This window comes from Triplophysa dalaica, chromosome 2, assembly GCF_015846415.1.
Source record: "Triplophysa dalaica isolate WHDGS20190420 chromosome 2, ASM1584641v1, whole genome shotgun sequence".
In the NCBI taxonomy this organism is placed as follows: domain Eukaryota; kingdom Metazoa; phylum Chordata; class Actinopteri; order Cypriniformes; family Nemacheilidae; genus Triplophysa; species Triplophysa dalaica.
In genome coordinates, this window is record NC_079543.1 from 7,649,988 (window position 1) to 7,667,693 (window position 17,706).

Sequence of the window (17,706 nt, forward strand, 5' to 3'; positions counted from 1 at the left end):
ATAAAATATAATAGAAAACAATGTATTTATGTTCAGTACGTAAATTATATTTAGTTTTTCATTTTTAAACATATGTGTTGGCCAATCTCAACCTGCATGTTTCCATAGATAAGATAAAGAATGACAAGCTCACTTGAAAAGGGAATAAATAAGGTTAATGAAAAAGACAGCAAAGGGGGATATGTGTTAGAATATCTTGAAAACTCAGAGTAAACTCATAAATACGCCCATGTTACCAAACCAAAGCTGTTTATCTGCCTCTTACGGGGGAACACGTTGCCATGCAATATCCTAATATTTCTTGTTCAAAGTGGTTGATAAATCATATATTTATACATGTTTTTAATACATTTAGTATTTCCAAAATAGCACGAATTAACAGTGAACATGTTAAAAATGTATGAACAGGTCAAGCATTTCGGAGAGTTGCGTTGCTTGGCAACCCTACCACATCTATTGCTTCTTTTCTGAATTTCTTATTAGTATTATAAAAATCATATCTGTTTATTAAATACAAATTCTAATCAAATTGCAGTTTCATCAAATCGACACCCTGTGTTACAGTGATTTACCACGAGGCCCTGTTTAAATTACTGTATGCAATCACTACATTACTTCAATTAAATCTGAATGGCTACTTTGAAACTAAACACAACCCGAGCCAAAATACTATTAGCAAAAGAGTTAGTGATTCAGGCACGTTTATTGATCAAAAGCAGGACATTTTCTTGGCTGTGACGGGGAGATGAAATAATGTGACTTTTATGCGAGTTGTGCCGTACGCTCGCATGTCACTGTGACTTCCTTCTTCAGAGAGGATCATTGAAAGATCAGGTAAGAGCTGGGCTGGACCCATAACACAATTTAAATCATTTAAACACTCAATGCACTGTAAGTTTTCTATTTTCCCGTCACGTCTTTCAGTTAAGTGTGATTTCCTCTATATATTACCAAATGTCGCGCTTTATTTGGTTATATCTTTTCCATTATAGATTGAAGGTTAGCACAGGCTAGCTAGCTTCACTTGAACCCACATTCCCCATTGCGCTGACATTATTCAAATACCTTTGTGGAAATGACGCACATTTAAATCGTTTTCAAATGATATATCAGTTCAGATGTCGCTATTTACAGATATATTTGTGCTTTTTACGATAGGTGTCCACGTCTCGCGATAGCGCGTCAGTTTTAATAGCCGTTAGCTGAATTACCGTCAAAGTCATTTTGTATGCACGCGCATGCTTTTGACACACATTTAATTCACCAAAGCTACTTTAATGTAAATAATTATAAGTGTTCGTGTTGTGTTTGGTGGCGGTGTGTGTGCACTGTGTCATTGGGAGGTCGTTTTGGGTGTTGTTGTAAGTTATGCCTCGTACCTAGGCCGCATTTATTTAAAGTTTAAACTTCCTCGAACAGTGTTTGTTTTTCATTCATTAATGTCACGAATGTTAACGAATAACTGGCGTTCAAAGGGGTTTCGTTTCGTCGTGCCTATAAATATCCTGAAGTAAGGTTAAGTTATTGATCACCCAGCGAGTTTGTGTATGGACACGTAGGCGAAACCAGCGCACTTATGAACCTCCGCTTCATATACGTTATGACTTCGTAAGTGTAACGCATGTTTCAGCCTTTGCGCAAGAGTTGTACTGTGTTTCAAAACCTATGTGCTGTCTACCTAGACGACATGTTTTGGGGATCATTAAAATCATTCCCAAAATGCCTCTGGGTAAACAGCACCTGTAATGCCTAGAATACCATCTAGATAGGCTGCCACACACCCTTAGTCTATGTAAACAAACAAATTAGCTGTCATATATTATTTGAACTCTGGGTGTTTTTTGTTTAGTTATGTTTTAAACAATTACATGTAAAGAAGGAACAGATCAGCAAGTTTAAGCCCTTCCATCACACAGATGGATATTGGTAGGTTGCTCATATATGTAAACATACATGTTTCACCTGCTTGTATCGACCCAGGCCCCCATAAGACACTGTGAAGCCACGGGCTGTCGTGATGTCGGAGCCCAAGGCACCCACCCCAGCCCCAGGAGACATGTACAAAGGCTGGCTCTTCAAATGGACTAATTACATCAAGGGATACCAAAGGCGATGGTTTGTCCTGAGCAATGGTTTGCTGTCTTACTACAGGTGAGAAGTGTTTGCTGTTTACTGACCTTTGTCAAGAACGTGAATGTTATCGACTATCTGCAAACTACAGGTCTCCTGTGAGTTGATTGGAATGTCAGATCTGTTCTAATGAACCTTTTGAGGTAGTGTCATAGTGTTCTTTGGCCCCTGTCAACATCTGATAAGGTGGAAAGTGAAGGTGGTGTTTTATAAGCGAATAATATTTATGCAAATTCAATATTGTAAAGTATTCACTAAGAATATTTCTGCTCATGATTAGCATAATGGCATCCAAATCCTATATGTTAACACTTTTGCTTGGAATAAGGATAAATTGGATTTGTGATCTTTCCCTGCCGTGCAAAAGGTTTGAAATTAGAGCAGGGACCTGAATGTCTTTGGGGAGTCTTTGTTGATGTGATCCCCCTAGCAACCTCACAGCAAAGCCCTAGCAACCTCACAGAACAGCCTGGGATTGTTGCAACAAGTTCAACACCGACAAGCAACACTCACTCAGTATTCTTCCTTCTACGCAAAATTAGTCTACAAAGCTGTTTTAGAAATGTATCAGTTTTGTTTGGCCTATCTGTGTGTTATGTTTTGGCCTTGTTTGTGTTTGTACGCCGGTAAAATGATACCATTTCAGTCCATTAGATTAGAGTCACACTGATCAGATGGGAAGCAGCATTCATCTCTGTCAATTATTAATTGTGTGTGTGCGACATGCGTGTGTGTGTGTGAAACCACAAGAGCGCCGGCGTGTGTGTTTGTCCGTGCGATCGTCATTGTTTGCTCAACAGTTTGAGATGAGAGGATAAGACATTTTCAAATCCACCCACTTGACTCGATGTTTAACTCCCTAAATAGAACAATTACCAACCCATCAGCTGTTGGAAAGTGTGAGTGAGGATACACGTTATTTTTAGAGGCGCTTTCATAATTATTTGTATTTCATCGTGAATAAAATTAAACAAACATAAGTGCAGACAGTTCATACTGATAGTATGTGTATATATGAATGAAATCACTTTTTATAAACAGATGTTCAAGGATGACATTTCTTAGGTTTTTAGGCACCCTGAAAAATATATTTTGACGAAATGTGTAAATCACAATCATATTTTAAAGACTGTATTTATTGTTTTATGCAATTACACAACTGCATTCCAGTCATGTTACTGAAGTAAATATAAATATTTACTTTGCCACTTGTCTATAAGGTGATTTCTTGGCTAGAAATCATTTTGTTTTTATGTAACTCTTATATTTTTTTATGGAGTTCCAAAGAATAGGTTAATAAACGCACTGTATACAAAGTGTGAGACCTGTAGCATAACAGTGTAAATAAATGACACAAGAGTCCATTGTCTCTCATGAGTCATGACGCTGTTGAATAAGCATTTGATTGGTGACTTTGGTTCTGTTCCTGCTGGAAAGCATCAACATTTTCCAGCAGTCTGCTCTGATAAATGACAGTGAGATTCATATGAAATTTAGAGGGCAGGCAAGAGATTTGGGATCTGTTTTTTGTCACTTCATAGGCCATCCAAACATGTTTTACCCTGTTTTGTCTATAGAGTATGGAAAATCCAAAGAAACTATGATTCACCAGTTTTGGCAGATTGGACCATGGAAACTTTATTTAGTTTCTGTACAATTGGTGCTTGTTAGGAGCTGCTAACTGAGGTTACTAAAAGTCACTATGAGTCTCTGGTAAAAGAATGCAATTCTAACTCTAATCCCACTAAATCCTCTAAAAGAGTGGTTCCCAACCGAGGGGCGCAACGGTTCCCTGAAACCCCAACCTTTGGAACTCGGTCGCGAATGCATTGAGGAACGCGATTGCAAATTGACGGAGGGCAACGTTCCATTTGAAGCTGCGCATGTGAGTGGCCGTGCAGACTCATTGTCGGTCCTGCGCACTGAAATTTTAGGCTACGCACAAATACTTAAAGGGGTGATATGACACGACTTAAACAAATATTATGGTGTGTTTTAATATAATGCAATGTGTATACAGGATTTAAGGTTAAAAAACACTGTATTTTCCACATACCGTGCATGTTTGTGTCTCCTTTTTGTCCCGCCTCTCTGAAACACCCAGATTTTTAACAAAGCTCATTGCTCTGAAATGCGAGGTGTGCTATGATTGGCCAGTTAACCAGTGCGTAGTGATTGGTCGTTTCCAATACTGCAAGCATGTGATGGAAATGTAACGTCTCTTACCATATGTGGAGCGTCAGGACTCAAAAGCAATTTTACTGACAGGTACGCCCATCTTACTTGCGTATACATTTAGGCGGTCTTAGTCAAATCATACCACGAACTGACGTAGATTTGTAGGGGGGTGTGGTTACACGAGGCGTCTCGGGCAGATCTGGGTGAGCATTCGCTTTTAGGTAGAATGCAGCTTTTGTTCCGACACTTTCATTTTTGCAATTTTACATGTGTAATACATGCATGTGCAATTTATAAAACACCAAAGATACATAAAATCACATGTTCACGCCAAATGACCCCTTTAATAACTACAAAGTAGGCAAACGTCCACTCAGGAAGCAGCGGCAATTACCTCAATCATCCTAAGAAACAGGTAGATCATACAAGTATGTTTGTTTTTCAGACTGTAATTTCAGAATAAGCAAAAGACTCTCTATCTCTGTCTCTCTCTCTCTCTCTCTCTCTCTCTCTCTCTCTCTCTCTCCCCCAAAGATAGGCGTGAAGGGAGTTGCGTATAAATAAAGTGCCTTTTCACATATTTCTGAACTTGGATGGCTGTTTACAGTTGTTGACATAAGATGTAAAGCGCTATTTTCGACAGGCAAATAACACCACACCACGTCTGTATTTTAAACTGCGAATAAACTCTCGCTTTGTGATAAAATCAATGAAACACGCACCGTTCTCGTGATCTGTCAGATTTTGTAATGATGCCCAAGACACTAAAATTTTGTAATGATTTTAACGCAAAATGGTTCACAATGGTATTTTAATGGAACCCATTTATTTCTATGATGGTTTCTTTTGGGTTTCTCTTATTTTTATCAGCAGGGTTGTTACATTTATAATCTGATCTCTTGAGATCAATCTGTCATATACAGGTATTTTTTGTTTTATATATATATATATATATATATATATATATATATATATATATATATATATATATATATATATATATATATATATATATATACACATTTTACACGTTATTATCTTATCTACCCTCAATGTACAGTATGGGGGGCGGCAGTTTTTTAAATGGGTTACAATGAAACAATGAAACGGTTGGGAACCACTACTCTAAAAGATACATTTCTAGCTGCAATGTACTTATTGTTCTCTAATCTGCCTGATTTGGTTCATATTGATGTGTTTCATAAAATGCATTATGGGGAAAATGAAAACTGGGAAAATACATCAGGATGAAGGGGTGCCCCTGTTGGGAAAGTTATCTGCTTATCATGTTAACTTCTGTGTGTGTTTATCAATATATCTGAGCACTCAAGACACATTTTCAATTTGATATCAGATAGTAGGATATAGGCATAGGCCGGTATGATATTTTGATGGTATGATATTAGCAAACGTCTGTGTATACAAACAAAAATTTCTACAGGTATACCTTGAAACAGGTATTTGGGTCATGCCTAGTAGGATAGCAGCAATAACAGGGTGTTTTTCTCTGTCACAAGACTGAGAGAAAAAACTATCAGGAGGCGTTTCTTGAACGTAAGCATTTCAGCGCTGATTCATGTATATTGCAACAGACACTGAATTACAGCTGTCAGGTTCAAGTTTTGCTTACAAGGCATTACACAATGAACTTTGACAGTACTGAAGCATATAATGTAAAAGCATATATTTTTTTTCCACTGACGGCAGACTGATTTGTTTATGAATGATATTTCTTTGTATTATTCAGCTTACACGTAAGAAAGACTGTAAGAATAAGAAGTGTTTGTTGTTTATAAAATGTTACTTGATTATCCACAAAATAGGCATCATCACATTTATAATACTTAACTATATTACCACAATATTTAGTATTTAGCTTTTAAAGGTTTACTGCTGTGAACCGTCCAAACTCGCAAATCCAAAAACTAGTTTCATAAGCATTCATCTTATAATCTTGTTTTAACACATTGTTAGTGTTAAATTATGTTACTACTAGTAAGATCTTTCTCTTTCAGGACCCAGGCGGAGATGGGTCACACATGCCGGGGCACCATCAACCTGGCTACGGCCAACATTGCGGTGGAGGACTCATGCAACTTTGTAATTTCTAATGGTGGTGCGCAGACGTACCATCTGAAGGCCAGCTCAGAGGTGGAGCGCCAGCGCTGGATCACCGCACTAGAACTGGCCAAAGCCAAAGCTGTTCGCATGCAGGCGGAATCGGGTCAGTCGTATAACTGAGTCTGGAAACATGCTGTTTTTCCTGTAACGATTAATTCAAATGCCTTATTACCTTATCAACCAGTGAGCAAACTAGAATTCTGTTTTATTTATTTCTACAGATGACTCTGAAAACGAGTGCCCGAACACTTCTCCGTCGTCAGGGCAGGGTGGAGGTTCACGCAACTCGGAAGTTCAGTCCACCCTCCGAACTCTGGGCAGCAAGGTGGAGGATCTCAGCACTTGTAACGACCTCATCGCCAAACATGGCTCTGCTCTTCAGCGGTTAGTCATTCTTAATATCAAACTTTAAAAGTTGGATTTGCATTAATTTTCCCTGGGTATTGAACCTATGAACTTGGTGTTGTTTGCACCAGCTACTGGTGTACATAAAAAGCACATATCACCACGTAAAGTGTAATCTGTTGATTTCTGTGGTCTCCCTCAGGTCTTTGTCTGAGCTTGAAGGCATTCGACTGGGAGGAGAAGCGAGTGAGAAGATTCGTCAGGTGACGGAGAGAGCAACGCTCTTCCGCATCACCTCCAATGCCATGATCAATGTAAGACAGCTACCCGTTTACTTTCGATAAAAGGAGATCGTTACAATATGTAAAAAGTATAATTTCGTCATTTTGACAAACCTTTACTCTTCTCTAACGCTTCTCTGTCAATCTGACAACCAGGCGTGCCGGGACTTCCTAGCATTGGCTCAGGCTCACAGTAAGCGCTGGCAGAAAGCACTGCAGGCCGAGCGAGAGCAGAGAGTGAGATTAGAGGAAACGCTGGAGCAGCTCGCCAAACAACACAACCATCTTGAGAGAGCCTTCAGAGGAGCTACTGTACTGCCTCCTTCCCAGAGCAACCCTGCCATTGACAGCAAAGGTACTATACTTCTCGTGTCATGTACAAATTCCTGCACCGATGCTGAATGTACAGCCCTATTTGGCAGAGGCGATTAGCCCCGGTGTGTATGCAGTCAATGATGTTCAGTATATTTGACTTCCTTCTTCTAATCTGTCCCACAGGCTCGGTTCCAGGAAAGGGTGACGCAAGCGACGAGGATGACGAGAATGAGTTTTTCGACGCATGCGAGGACGTTCAAGAGTACATCACTGTACCAGCAGATCCCAAATATCACAGGTCTTTATTTCCTCCCTCTCTCCTGTAGTTTACACTCCTCTGAACCTTCTGATGTGTGTGTTTCCTTACTGGACCTAAGTGTGTGTCCTCCTCTCCCCTTCCTTCATTTTCCTCCTCTCTGTCTCACCCTCTGTCTCTCACATACCCTCTTTCGCTTTGTCTCAGGAGATCTGGCAGTAACGTCAGCGGACTCAGCAGCGAGCTGGGAATGGATGACGGAACCACATCGGTATGAGATGCTCATGGGAATATTTTAACCAAACAGCCATATTGCCTAGTCAAATTGTTTAACATAAAACGTAAAGGTAGTTAAATATAACAAAGCTGCTTTTAATAAAGTTGTCCAAAGTTGAATCAGCTTGAACGGTTACACAAAAATGAATGAAACTCATCAACTCATTTAATCTGTCACAGCTGGATGAGCAGTCCCTGGCATCCAATCCCGAGTCCCCGCAGTCCCAGGAGCTGGTGCCTTTGAAGAAGAGACGGTCCCGTATCCCAGATAAACCAAATTACTCGCTCAATCTATGGAGCATCATGAAGAACTGTATAGGAAAAGAGCTCTCCAAAATCCCAATGCCTGTATGCACAACTATAAAAATGTAAAGCAGGCCTGAATCTCAATTGCGTTCGGATATTCATGACCCTCTCTCGACAGGTGAACTTCAACGAGCCCCTGTCCATGTTGCAGCGTCTCTCAGAAGATCTTGAGTACTACGAACTGCTGGATCGGGCCGCCAAGTGCCAGAGCTCTCTGGAGCAGATGTGCTACGTGGCTGCTTTCACCGTTTCCTCTTACTCTACTACAATTCACCGTACGGGCAAACCCTTCAACCCTCTGCTGGGAGAGACCTTTGAGCTGGACCGCATTCAGGAGTGCGGCTACAGGTCCCTCTGCGAGCAGGTGATTGGACGTCTTCCATTACTGTAGAATTTTGTGAATAGGAAGTGACACCACAAATTATGTGAGTTTTGTTTGAATGTGAACTACAAATTTAGCTTCCCGTCTCTCTTCTCAGGTGAGTCATCATCCTCCGGCTGCGGCCCATCACGCAATCTCCGAGCGAGGCTGGACCCTGAGCCAGGAGATTGCCCTGGCCAGCAAGTTCAGGGGCAAATACCTCTCCATTATGCCTCTCGGTAAGACTTATGATATTTATCTGTGACTGCGTCAGTATGTCTGAGATTTATGATGACTCGAACATATGCAGAAAAAAGTTTCTGTTCTTTATGGGATACTTCACCCAAAAATGAAATTTCTGTCATTATTTTCGCACCTTTGACTTGTTCCAAATATATTTGGAAGAATGCTTATAACCTAACAGATCTCAACACCCGTTGACTACCATAGTAGGTAAAAACAATGGTAGTCAAAAGTGGCCCAGAACGGTTAGCTGTCCTACATTCTTCAAAATGTCTCTTTGTTCCACAGAACAAAAAAAGATAAAGTCATTTTTCCTACTATGGGAGTCAATGGGTGTGTTTATAAGCGATATTCCAAATATCTTTCTCTGTGTTCATCAGAACAAGGGAATTTATACACATGTGGAACAACTCGAAAGTGAGGAAATGATGACAGAATTTTCATTTTTTGGTGAGGAATCAGTTTAAAACTAACACAGTATGTTATGAAACAGGATGTATAATGAAAATTGAAACTGTTTTGCTACACATTTCTGATTTCTAAATGATTTTTGTCATTAAAAACCTAGAACGGTTTTGTAAAATGTCTTGCTTATAAATGTCCATATATAATAAATCCCCTCAGTTTAACATTTGTTTGCTAATCCAAAAATATTTGTACATTGGGTAGCTGGGCTAAGTGCTCATATGGTTCTGTAAATGATCATGGTCATTTTATTGTGTGAGTCCTTCTTTACATTAAGATTGTCTAAATTGCTTTGTTGTGTACTCAGGTTCAATTCATTGTATGTTTGAGAAGAGTAACAATCACTACACCTGGAAGAAAGTCACAACCACAGTGCACAATATCATTGTTGGAAAACTATGGATAGATCAGGTAATAAATAACCTTCACTGCCTTGAATGATCAGATAGTTTTGTGCGTTTTAGTTAAGTTAAGATTGCACTATACAAACATAGCTCCTAAATTTGTATAATGGCATTTTTTCGATCTGTAAGATTATTTATATCTGTATTGTTTCTAGTCAGGAGAAATAGACGTTGTGAACCACAGAACGGGTGACCGGTGTCACCTCAAATTTGCACCTTATAGCTACTTTTCCAGAGACGTAGCCAGAAAGGTGAGTCACTTCTTCAGAATGTAGGCGTGCCCACTTCTTGTTTCATCATCTTGTGTAGTATTTGATGTTTCGTCCGTCTGAAATTTATGTTTGTTTTCCTCCTCCCTCCTCTAGGTTACAGGTGTAGTAACAGATAAGGATGACAAGGCACACTACGTTCTGTCTGGTACATGGGATGAGAAGATGGAGTGCTCGCGTGTCATGCAAAGCAGCAGAGGCGGGGAGAACGGGGCAGAGGGGCGACAAAAAACTGTCTATCAGACGCTTAAACCCAAAGAACTGTGGAGGAAAAATCCTTTGCCGTAAGATGTTTCCTGATGCTCTCGAATACAAACAATTTCAGGATCTCAGACCGGTTTCATGTGTAGTGCACTTTGAAAAGTGCGAACCTTTGACTTGGAAGAACATTTTAAGAAAGCTAACTTTTGACTCTTTAAAATCTGTTGCCTCCGTCCAGGGAGGGTGCAGAGAACATGTACTACTTTTCTTCGCTGGCACTGACGCTGAACGAGCTGGAGGATGGTGTGGCTCCCACGGACAGCAGAAGACGGCCGGACCAGCGCTTGATGGAACAGGGTCGCTGGGAAGAGGCCAACGCTGAGAAACAGCGGCTAGAGGAGAAACAGCGCACAACTCGCAGAGAGAGGGAGAGAGAGGCCACCCGCACCTCCAATCCTACAGAAGAGGGTAAGAAACCACCCGACTGACTCCATGTGACCTTTTCCTGTCTCCTCGTTTATCTGTTGCCTGTCTCTCATTCACTCCTGTCTGTCTCTGTTATTCCCTCAAGCTCTCATTGAGGATTCAATATCTGACTCGCCTGTCAAAAGCAAGTACTCCTGCTTTTCTTTCCTTGATTGTTTTCTCTGTTTCACCCTCTGATGCATGAATTGCAATGGAAAAGAACTGTCTTAGTGTTTATTTTGGTTTCGAAAGCAAGTTCTCAAACTTCTTATGGAGGCCACATTTATGATGTAGCAAATTTACAATGGCAGGAAAAGGTATTGTGGACACAATTTTTTATCTACACGTTTTTTTTTAATACAAGTATATGGAGTATTTGTTTAAACTAGGGCTGTCAAATCGATGAATCGCAATTTATTGTTTCCAAAATAAATGTTTCCATATAAATAATGTTTGTGTGTGTGTGTGTGTATATAAATGCACACACATACATGTGTACAGTATATATAACGAATATTTGCATAACTATATAGAGAATGTGAAGCTGACGTCACGCCCTATGTTGCATTTCTTAAATGCATACATTCATATAAACACACACATGTATTTTATAAACACTAACATTTATTTTGCAAACAAATAATCGCGATTCCTCGATTTGACAGCCGTAGGTTAATCTGTCTTTTAATGTTCCCCATGCATCAGAGGTTCACCCTTGTCTTTTCTCGTCTCCGACAAACAAACACACTAACAAAAACACGCTGTTATGATGCCTGTTTGCCATGAAATTAATATCCAGCATGTTCCTCACCTTCATAGTGTCATTCATTGTTTTCTTTCTTTTTGTCTTAATTTGCATCCCCCTTTTTTAATTTCCGCGCTGATCAGCTGAGGAAGTCGAGATTGCCAGCGAGCCCTCTGAGACTACTTTCAAAAGCAAGTATCATCCCATTCCACTCTTAATCACGCTTGTCTGTCACAATCATCATCCAATCATTTGCTTCCTCTATCTGTCCCTACATCAGCTGACACAGATGAAACTTCCTCCGATCTCTCGCTCTCAAGCAAGTAGCCCTCATGTAGCTGAATTAGCACAAATTGCAGCTGTGTAGCATTGAATCTGTTTAGAATCGGGGCTGTTTGGACACTTTCTTTGATATCTTGATCTGAACTGTCTGGTTCTGAATAGAGTTCAATTCCACTCTGCAGGTCTTTTTTTGTTTTGTTTTACAGAATTATTGTAAAGCTGTTATGTGAAATTTCCCAGAACAATGAGCAGATCTTGAAAAGTTTTTAATTAGATTTCATTAGAATTCACTTCACATCATGTGTCAAGCTTTCCTGTTGCTCAGTGGTTAGAGCATGACGCTAGCAACGCCAAGGTCATAGGTTCGATCCCAGGGATTGCACATTCTCAAATAAAAATGTATTGTATCATGCAATGTAAGTCGCAAATGCATAAATGTAAAGTCTGAACCATGATGCGTTTCGACTGCCCACATTTTTAACATCCAGCAGGGGGCAGCATGAGCTCATGAGAGCATTTTGTTGATGTATCTTTTATTCAGTTTACACATCACTTACATGCTGACATCTCACACTCATGTTCTGTTTGTCTGCATTTCTCCATCCCCACCTCTACTAATCTAGCTGAAACACTGCACGGGTGTCACCCACCAGAGTACTCAAGCAAGTACCACACAGCACACACACACTAACACACACTCACTCACTCACTCACATTGTTTGTAAAGTCACAACAGTTATGTCAAAGCTTTAACTTCTCCACACACTATACATACAGATATCAGTGTTTATACATTGATATACAATCACTTATATAATTTTTTAAAAAATGTATATAATAAATAAGTGTAAAGCATGAGAACTTGCTGCGTTAAACCTGCAACTTTTTTTAGGTTAAAAATAAATAAAAATCAGTTATTGAGCAAGTACATAATATTTTTTACTTAAAATGTGATGTCTACTCCTCTGCATTTCACAACGTCAAGCTTATCATAATGATTTATAAGTTGAGCTGTTAGATTTTTCAAAGAAAGGTCAGTTGATTTCATTTGACTTAAACACATGTAAAGATAAATACTTAAAGTAACATGTAATGTTATGTTCAAACAGAGACGGCAATATAGAGATGTGCAGTTGCTGTGCTTTGCTATTGCCTATTGTAGTTCGAGTCAATTGTCAGATCTAAACATTTCATAAAATTTACTGTTGCAATAGTGTTATTGACTGTTGTAGTGTTATAATACACTGATGTCACACTTGTTTATATCACTATGATCTGACATTTTTCATGCCATGATATATTTTCCTGACTTCTTGTCAACTCTCAGAAAAGCTAAAGAAAGAGAAACTCATTTTCTTATTGTTTGCTCTTTGTTGCTCTAGTGGAGGGGCCTTATGGTGCTCCAGTCAAAAGCAAGTAACATCTACCCAAAAACCATTCAGGACCTCAATCTATCACAAATGCCCATAGCATCCCCTGCTTTTATTATTTTTTGTTTAGTTCTTTCTTTATTAACCAACTACTTAAATGTAGTGTGAAATGTGAAGAATAAGAGATTGTAGGTTACAGTGTCATAGCATCTGTTGTCACCTCCAGTTAGTTGTTGTGGCTGATGCAGTCCAGTCAATGTTGTGTCCTAGTGAGCTTCTAAAAATGAGAACTAGCTTTATTTGTGTTTAGTGTTTAATTTTCTTTTCTGTGCCAAAGCACTTTGACAAAAGTGTGATGTTTGCCAAACTTAGACCTGATCCTGGCTGGTGTCCCACTAGCTGTTTTCCTCATTGACTTGATGTCATTCCATCAGCGGTTATGTAGTCTGTGACCCGTCTTTCATAATCAGATTTGTGACAGGTTTTGGCAAAAAAAGCTTACAGCCGAAATTGAGTCAACTTATAATTTAGCTAGTGGGACGCTTCCACTACTTGTTCTCATGTAACCGCTCATTTGCTCAATTACGTTGTTGTTTACTCATGTGAGTTTGTATTTGTGGCATTCAAACAGGCGTTCACCAGGACAGCTACAAGTCAATGTGGTTCGAGCGGCAGGTCGATCAGGCGACTGGGGAACCCACACACATCTACAAAGGGGGATACTGGGAAACCAAGGAGCAAGGCAACTGGGAAGGCTGCCCGGAAATCTTCTAATCTAAATCACGCACACCTCCCCTTCGCCAGGAGAGTGAACTAAACCACCTCACGGAACCCCCCCAGATAACAAACACAAGCCCAGATAAACTTGAACACGCTCTCCGCTTCTCCACCTGTGCTGTAATTAGTGGACAATGAGGGACAACATTTGGGAACATGATCCCACTTCTGTTTTTCTTGTGTATTCACAGAATAATTAAGACAAAGGTTTTCTGGTTATGTTGGTAGGGTTAGAAAAGTGTATCCTAGCATCACATCCCTGTCCCAGACTCCTCCAAAAGCTCTGGGCCTGTTCTCTTACACATCTATGGGGGGGAGGAAGTGGGGCATTTTCAAACTGAAGGGATTCTGAGGCGAGACCCTGAGTGAGTTCAGAGAAACACCGTAGAGCTCTTAAGTTTCATTGTGTGTGCTTGCGCGAGAGAGATCTAACAGTTTTCTTAGATGTTGTTGTTTGCCTTGGTTTGTGGACTTGTTAGTTTAAAAATGTTGACATTTATTGACCTTGCTGTTTCAAACCTCTGTGTTGGTATTTCATCTATTAAATAGATGAAGGGTTTTCACATCCGGATCTTAATGAACAGGAAATAAAGTAGCCAGAGGATAACTACTGCTGATTATTGGCTTTATGAATCTCCAGAAACCATATTGCTTTTCTTGATTTAAGTTTAGACGTTTAAAACGGAGTCACATTACACACATCACCACAGGAACAACCTGTGATGATGTCATCATAAACTGTATCCTCGCTTTTCAGAAGAGCATCTAAGATCTGCCCTGCAGGCCTTTCAACACTGGTATTAAGATAAAGAAACTGTGTCCACAAACTGAGGCGAACAAACGTGTGAGTGTTTGTGTTTGTATGCAAGTGAGGTCAAGAGAGGACTTTAAAATCTGTGTGTGTGTCTGTGTGTGTGCGTGCGTATGTTTGAGTTAATGAGTGATGTATTTGGGGTTTATTGTATATTCCAGTGAAACGAAAAGAAAAATCACATTTTATTTTCAAGTGTACTTAAACACGCGCGTGGAAAAAACAATACAGCAATGCAAAATCATTGCAGATGTTTGTGTGTGTGTGTATATATATATATATGAAATAATTAAGTAAAAATATTCATACTATTAATAATAAATCTTCCTATGTTGACACTGACAGCTAGAGTTATAATGATGGTAATTGATGTAGTTTTGAGGGTTGAACACAATTATTTAGACTTTTTAAAAAAAAAATCCTGGTGTCTGTTTGATTTAAAAAGCTACAAAATGCTAGGAAATGTTCATTTTTCTCCCCATAATCTGTCCTGGCTCTGACTAATGGAAATTTTATAAATATGTATATCTATCCCTTCATTCCATTAATTCATACTCTTACTGCTGGATACCATAATTCCATTACATATTTTTTCTTTTGAGGAACTGTAAAACATTTTCTTTCCCACATGACCGTAATTCCACAAGTTTTCCTTATTGCCGCTAGTTTTCTTTATCCTTTTCCATCGTTTGTGTCTCTCTCTTGGCCTCTGATCATTGTATATTGGGACAGAACTGCTCTGGACTGTCGTCCTGGTGCAGACTTATGATGTAATAAAAGCTGGTTTGGAAAAGGAAAATAATCAAACACACAACAACCTGTTGTCATGTCTTTGTTTATGAGCTAGTGTCACCATTTGCATGTTGCCATGATAAAAGAAGATCTGCTGTGATGATAAATGCAGTTGGTGCAGAGTCCACTTCTTCATCAAGTACTAAATGGTAGTTTGCAAATGGTGACATTTCAGCCCAAATGAAAAACTTCTAGTCTGTCAAGTTTATAACAATGAAAGTGATTTTATGTGTATTCCTATTGTTCTATAACAAATTTGGTCAAATCTGACTCCCTTGACAACAGCTCCTCCCAAACATGTAACATGTTTGTCATTCAGTTTCTGTTTCCCAGCTTCACATCTCAAGTCGGGGCGTGTCATGCACAGCACACTGAAGCAGTAGTAATTTACCAACAGAAATGAAAGTATAGAACAGGAATATCAAAGTTGTCCTGGTTAGTTTGCACTCTCTGGTTACTTGTATCTTGCTTGAGGTAAAGTATCCTACATAATTTACAAATTTTACACTGATTTATTATTGGTTAAACTGAATTTAGTTAAATAAACTGAATTTACTTTATTGAATTGAATTCTATATTTTACCATTTTTTTATTTATTGCTTTATAACTGGTTAAACTGAATTTAGTAATGTTAAACTTAATATACTTTATTGAATTTAACTGAATTTAATTGCATATTCTAAAATGTCATTTTATTACTTTTTATTGTTATGTTTAAAGGCATAAACAATTTGAAATGGGATGTGTCTTTGAGCAAAACAATATTTGCTAAATAATGGAGCTGAAATGTGATCATTCCAATTATGGGTTTGGAAATGAACTAAGCCTGGTTGTCCTGGTTTCTATTGTGAACACTCTTGTTTGTTTTTCGTTTGACAGATCACATCAGTACAGATTTACAGCTCAATATTTCATCTCTGCTGGAACTGTGTCAAGGTACAATGAATTCTATCTATTTTCTGTCTGTTTCTTGCACATTGCAGTAATTTCTTTTATTTCAGGAAACGTCAACATATCGCAATAGAGTATGTATACCAACATATTTTTGTTATCGTTTTGACGCTGACATTTTTTTTTTAGATTTCTCCACTTATAAATTGTAAAAAGTCTCGAGTAGACCTTTAAAAACTCTATTCTTAGAATCTGAACTAGTTTCTAAGTGTATCCTTTACCTTTCAGAAACAGGATTGTCAGAAACATGGTGAGAACACTAAATGAATTGTCTCAGCTGAAAGAAACCAACTTTGGTCAACCAGATCCCAGGCATGGTCTCAGATTGCTGTGGTGGTTTGCCAATAAATGTGTTGATAATGTCAATGGCTGTATGATTTCACTGTACAACCCAGCATATGGACATTTTGGCTTCCATCGATTCTACAACAGAATTGAAGATGATGAAGACAGACTTCTACCTATGATTAACTTACCATACTATGAGGTGGGAAACCTGAGCTATGGATCACTACCTAAAGATGTCACTGCGAATTACAATAGAAACCATGCCGACAGCAACGCAGATCGCATTATTGTTCGCTTCCAATCAAATCCACCCAGCTTTGACAGGATTTATGTCACTCAGCATTCAGATCAGCTGAATTTTAATCCAAATACCACTTATCGAATCAGCCATGGTCTTCTAAAGACCATTAAAAGCCTGAGACTGGATGAATTCCTTAGGCGAACAAGGAATGACAGCCCTTTTGGAATGATTATCCAACCTCAATACAATAGAGTTTATTCAACACATCTGCAATCTCGGCACACACCATACCAAGCCACTGAAGATTCAACATGCCTGTACATTTGCATGCTGATATTTCTGATTATAATGCTAGCGTTGTTCATTTTTTTTTATGTTAATATGAAAACAGTTGTTAAAAAACAATGGTTTTAGATGTTCTGTCTTCGACTTCTGTCGTGTTTTATTCATTGAGAAATTCTTTCCTTCTATGTTATACCATCATAGGTTCCAAAGAGGTTGATTAAATACAATTTTCTTTTTGAACCTGCATAAAATAAGGTGCATGAGCAGGATTTTGTGATATAATTCTAGCCTGATTTACTTTATTCTTTGAAATGACAATAAACTTATTTGTTTTTAAACCATAAACAATTTGCTTTATTTTTGTTTAAAGTTGGGTATTAATTTGAAGACAAAACAAAAGTGTTGTCCCTTTAGAGTTAGTATTGTCTAGATTACACACACAACAATTCAAAGTGTAGCGTTTGCAAACACATTGTACAAAACCTTGAAATTTCAGACAAAACGTCATCACAAATTTATGAAGTTTATAGCTTATAATTTCCTTTCA

At 38.7% G+C, this 17,706-nt stretch overlaps 2 protein-coding genes across 11 annotated transcripts; both read left to right on the top strand.

The window, feature by feature from the left end:
* The first annotated feature begins 701 nt into the window (after positions 1-701).
* Positions 702-15,418, top strand: osbp (oxysterol binding protein). 10 transcript variants are annotated; one of them, XM_056771898.1, is made up of 20 exons: positions 702-834; positions 1,981-2,151; positions 6,324-6,532; positions 6,651-6,813; positions 6,977-7,088; positions 7,212-7,410; positions 7,554-7,668; positions 7,834-7,897; positions 8,083-8,250; positions 8,327-8,572; positions 8,688-8,808; positions 9,585-9,688; positions 9,837-9,932; positions 10,047-10,234; positions 10,390-10,619; positions 10,723-10,761; positions 11,505-11,552; positions 11,642-11,680; positions 12,267-12,305; positions 13,645-14,845. In XM_056771898.1, the coding sequence occupies exons 2-20, from the start codon at positions 2,018-2,020 to the stop codon at positions 13,785-13,787; spliced, it is 2,457 nt and encodes an 818-aa protein (XP_056627876.1). In that variant the 5' UTR covers positions 702-834; positions 1,981-2,017; the 3' UTR covers positions 13,788-14,845. The 10 variants fall into 10 exon arrangements, with proteins under 10 accessions (XP_056627876.1, XP_056627894.1, XP_056627914.1 ...); XM_056771916.1 differs by having other exon boundaries at positions 7,837-7,897; XM_056771906.1 differs by lacking the exon at positions 702-834 and adding an exon at positions 947-1,608.
* A 147-nt stretch (positions 15,419-15,565) lies between these two features.
* LOC130439379 (uncharacterized) lies at positions 15,566-17,428 on the top strand. The gene is made up of 2 exons (XM_056771989.1): positions 15,566-16,330; positions 16,574-17,428. The coding sequence occupies exons 1-2, from the start codon at positions 16,170-16,172 to the stop codon at positions 17,286-17,288; spliced, it is 876 nt and encodes a 291-aa protein (XP_056627967.1). The 5' UTR covers positions 15,566-16,169; the 3' UTR covers positions 17,289-17,428.
* The last annotated feature ends 278 nt before the right edge of the window (positions 17,429-17,706 follow it).

Coding starts and splice junctions, on each gene's coding strand:
- osbp (XM_056771898.1), top strand. CDS start 2,018: ATGTCGGAGCCCAAGGCACCCACCCCAGCCCCAGGAGACATGTACAAA. Junction 9,689..9,836: donor GAAAACTATGGATAGATCAG/GTAATAAATAAC, acceptor TATTGTTTCTAG/TCAGGAGAAATAGACGTTGT. Junction 9,933..10,046: donor CCAGAGACGTAGCCAGAAAG/GTGAGTCACTTC, acceptor TCCCTCCTCTAG/GTTACAGGTGTAGTAACAGA.
- LOC130439379 (XM_056771989.1), top strand. CDS start 16,170: ATGGAGCTGAAATGTGATCATTCCAATTATGGGTTTGGAAATGAACTA. Junction 16,331..16,573: donor TCTGCTGGAACTGTGTCAAG/GTACAATGAATT, acceptor TTTACCTTTCAG/AAACAGGATTGTCAGAAACA.